Genomic DNA, 2,917 nt, shown 5'->3' with positions numbered 1-2,917 from the left:
GAAGCAGATCTGCAGCTAAACTAGTTTCATTGTCTTCGTTTCAAAGTGGAATTAGGCCGCTGGGGGGGGGGGGGGGGGGGTGGAAAACTTCACGTTCGGGTTCAATGAAGTATCACCCTAATTTACAGCTGCAGATAAGGACCAAGCCTGTCATAAAGAGAGAGGAAAATATCCCCCCCCCCTCCATCCCTCCATCCCTCCATCCCTCCATCCCTCCCCAGGTCTGGATTGCACCTTTGGGCAGAATGGGAACTTCTCTCTACACACATGTTCCTGCCAGATAAGTAAACAATTTAAATGTAGGATGATTTTCCCCCTTTTCTATTTTAATTAATGCAACATTTCTCATGCGGACACACGCAAACGCACGCGCGCAAATCTACTTTCCTCTGCTAACGAGAGAGAAGGAACATCTGCCTTGTTCCCATCTCCAAGTTAGTCAGAACACGTGGATATAGTGGGGGGGGGGGGGGGGGGGGGGGGGGGGCATTTCAGCAGAGTGGGGAGCGGGACTGGTACATTAAATAGAATAGAATAATATAAAATATAATAAAATAAAATAAAAAATAAAGTGAGAAAGAGGAGGAGGAGAGCGACGTCTTCTGTAATTAAAGCAGCTCCTTGCGGTGATGAAGCAGTCAGACGAGTCGGACTGGGCGGAATCCCTCCGGGGGGGCCTCAGCTGAACTGTCAGACACCAGAAAACCGGTTCATCCCGGTGTCGCGCGCAGAAACACGCGCCTGCTTCTCTGCTATTATTCATAATCATCATAATAAAACTAAAGAAAGGGAAGAAGAGGCAGCAACTCGGCGTTCAGCAGATAATTCATTTTAAATGATCAGAATCAAGTATAAACCGGATCTACTGTGTTGATTAGGACTATTATTATTCACTTCATAACCATCAATATTATGATATTTTTCTATTTATTTAATAGTTTAATCTCGTTGCTGTTTTGCTGTTTGCGCGCTCTGCTGCTGCGCGCGACTTTATGATCTGTTGTCATGTCAATAAGCTGCGGATGCAGATCTGTGTGTGGTTGAAGACAGATTGTCTTTATTCAAAATGTCTTTGCTCAGCACTTGAACAAAGAGCAGGAGGTGTCAACCTTCCAGATACATCATCCTTTCCATAACATGACAGCTTTTAAATGACCATCTCAGATAGAAAATACACAAAACTCCTGGAATTCCAATAGTTTTCCTCACAAATCAATATTAAATGAAAAAAAATAGAAAACTAAATTTAAAAAAAAACAAAACAAATGAATAAATAAAAACAAATGACGGGTGGGACTATATCACTGAAGCACTGAAAAATGCAAAACCAAACATTTGGGTGATTTTTTTCCCTCCTTATCTTAAATAGACCGTCTACTTTATGCGCCGTTTTTTCTTTTCTTTTTTTTTAAATAGCATGAATATAACCCGTATATAAAACAGCCTATTTGTCCTGATTTTTCACCTTCTATCCAGAATATTGTCATAAAATTGCCCCCAAATAAACGTGGACAATTTCGGCTTATACAGGAAATGTGGATGAACTCTAATTGTGCAAGCCCGATTTTTTTTTTCAGCCTATCAATAATCAACACAAATCATTATATCAGCATTGAAATGTACATAATAAATAAAGTTAAAGGCCTCCTTTTCTGGTTGCCATAAACGTTATAACATTTACATTTCTTACAGTTCGCAGGGATCCTTATTTCCAGCCAGCTCCAGCTCCGGGGCTGGCCGGGAACTTCTGGGAAAGTTTCTCTTGTCTTCTTTTTTTTTTTTTCCTCCTCTCTCTTATTTTCTAGGACAAGTCCAAGGCAGTTTACACTGTTCATGCCTTTGTAAGGGGCGCGCGCTGTCCGGAACATATTTACATGCATGTCAGTACTGAAAAGAGGAACTAGAAGTAAAAAGTCTGCAGGGTTACATGGCAGTGGCGTGTGCGGATGAATACGGGTCTATCCCAGTCTTGGTCATACCTGGAAACAGTATGTAGGCCACGGGGGGCTGTAAACTGGACGCTGACCAGGCGGTGCAGTTACACGGGACCACGTAGCCCGGGTTCGTGGGCGACGGGTGGGTGTGGGTGTGCTGACTGGGGCACCCAAGGGTGCCGAACGCGCCGTTCTGGTATCCCAACGAGGACGCGTAGGGCAAAGTGCTGGTGCTCAACGTGTGCGGCATCTCCGTCATCTTCTGGATGGCGCTGGAGCTGAACTGCGCCGGGTCCAGGAAGGAGTAGGGCGCGGAGGTCGGCGGGAGGAACGCCCTGGCTTTCTCCGAGGAGCCCAGCAGCGAGTCCGCGGCGGACACCGGGAGCCCCTTCAGGTGCTCCGTGTCCCCCAGGTAAGGCAAAGGGAAAACGTAGCGGTCCTTCTTCAGCAGGTTTTTGGGTTTGCGCCTGGGTCTGTACTTGTAGTCTGGATGCTCCTTCATGTGCTGTGCGCGCAGCCTCTTGGCCTCGTCGATGTACGGTCTCTTCTCAGACTCGGACAGCAGCTTCCACTCGGCGCCCAGCCTTTTGCTGATCTCGGAGTTGTGCATTTTGGGGTTCTCCTGAGCCATTTTCCTCCTCTGGCCCCGGGACCAGACCATGAAGGCGTTCATGGGTCTCTTGATATGATCAGCTGGCTTCGACATCTTAAAAACGAGACTTTTTCAGATTTCTCCCCACTGTTAATGTCAAGGAAAAGTTCTTATGGGAGGGAAGGGAAACTATTCACCTGTCCAAATGCCAGATACGGTCATGCCACGTCGGAGATGGTCGGCGTCTGCAAAACAGCGGAAAGGAAAAGAGGAAAATTTAAAAAAAAAAAGAAAAGAAAAAAAAGGAAGGAAATTCCAGGACCCGGTTCGGTTCTTCCCGAGGTAAAAACGCGGATTTGGGTTCGCTGAAGTCCGCTTGCAACTCTTGTCT

General features: G+C 46.2%; 1 protein-coding gene across 1 annotated transcript; it reads right to left on the bottom strand.

Annotated features, from left to right (window-relative positions):
• Window positions 1–1,923: 1,923 nt before the first annotated feature.
• sox14 (SRY-box transcription factor 14) lies at window positions 1,924–2,640 on the bottom strand (the record flags this gene model as incomplete). The annotated part of the gene is made up of 1 exon (XM_079244604.1): window positions 1,924–2,640. One exon carries the CDS (start codon window positions 2,638–2,640, stop codon window positions 1,924–1,926), a length of 717 nt encoding a protein of 238 aa, XP_079100730.1.
• Between the last annotated feature and the right edge of the window lie 277 nt (window positions 2,641–2,917).

The sequence above is a fragment of the Telmatherina bonti genome, assembly GCF_933228915.1.
Source record: "Telmatherina bonti genome assembly, chromosome: 8".
NCBI classification, from domain to species: domain Eukaryota; kingdom Metazoa; phylum Chordata; class Actinopteri; order Atheriniformes; family Telmatherinidae; genus Telmatherina; species Telmatherina bonti.
This window is presented reverse-complemented; position numbering and strand designations above follow the sequence as displayed.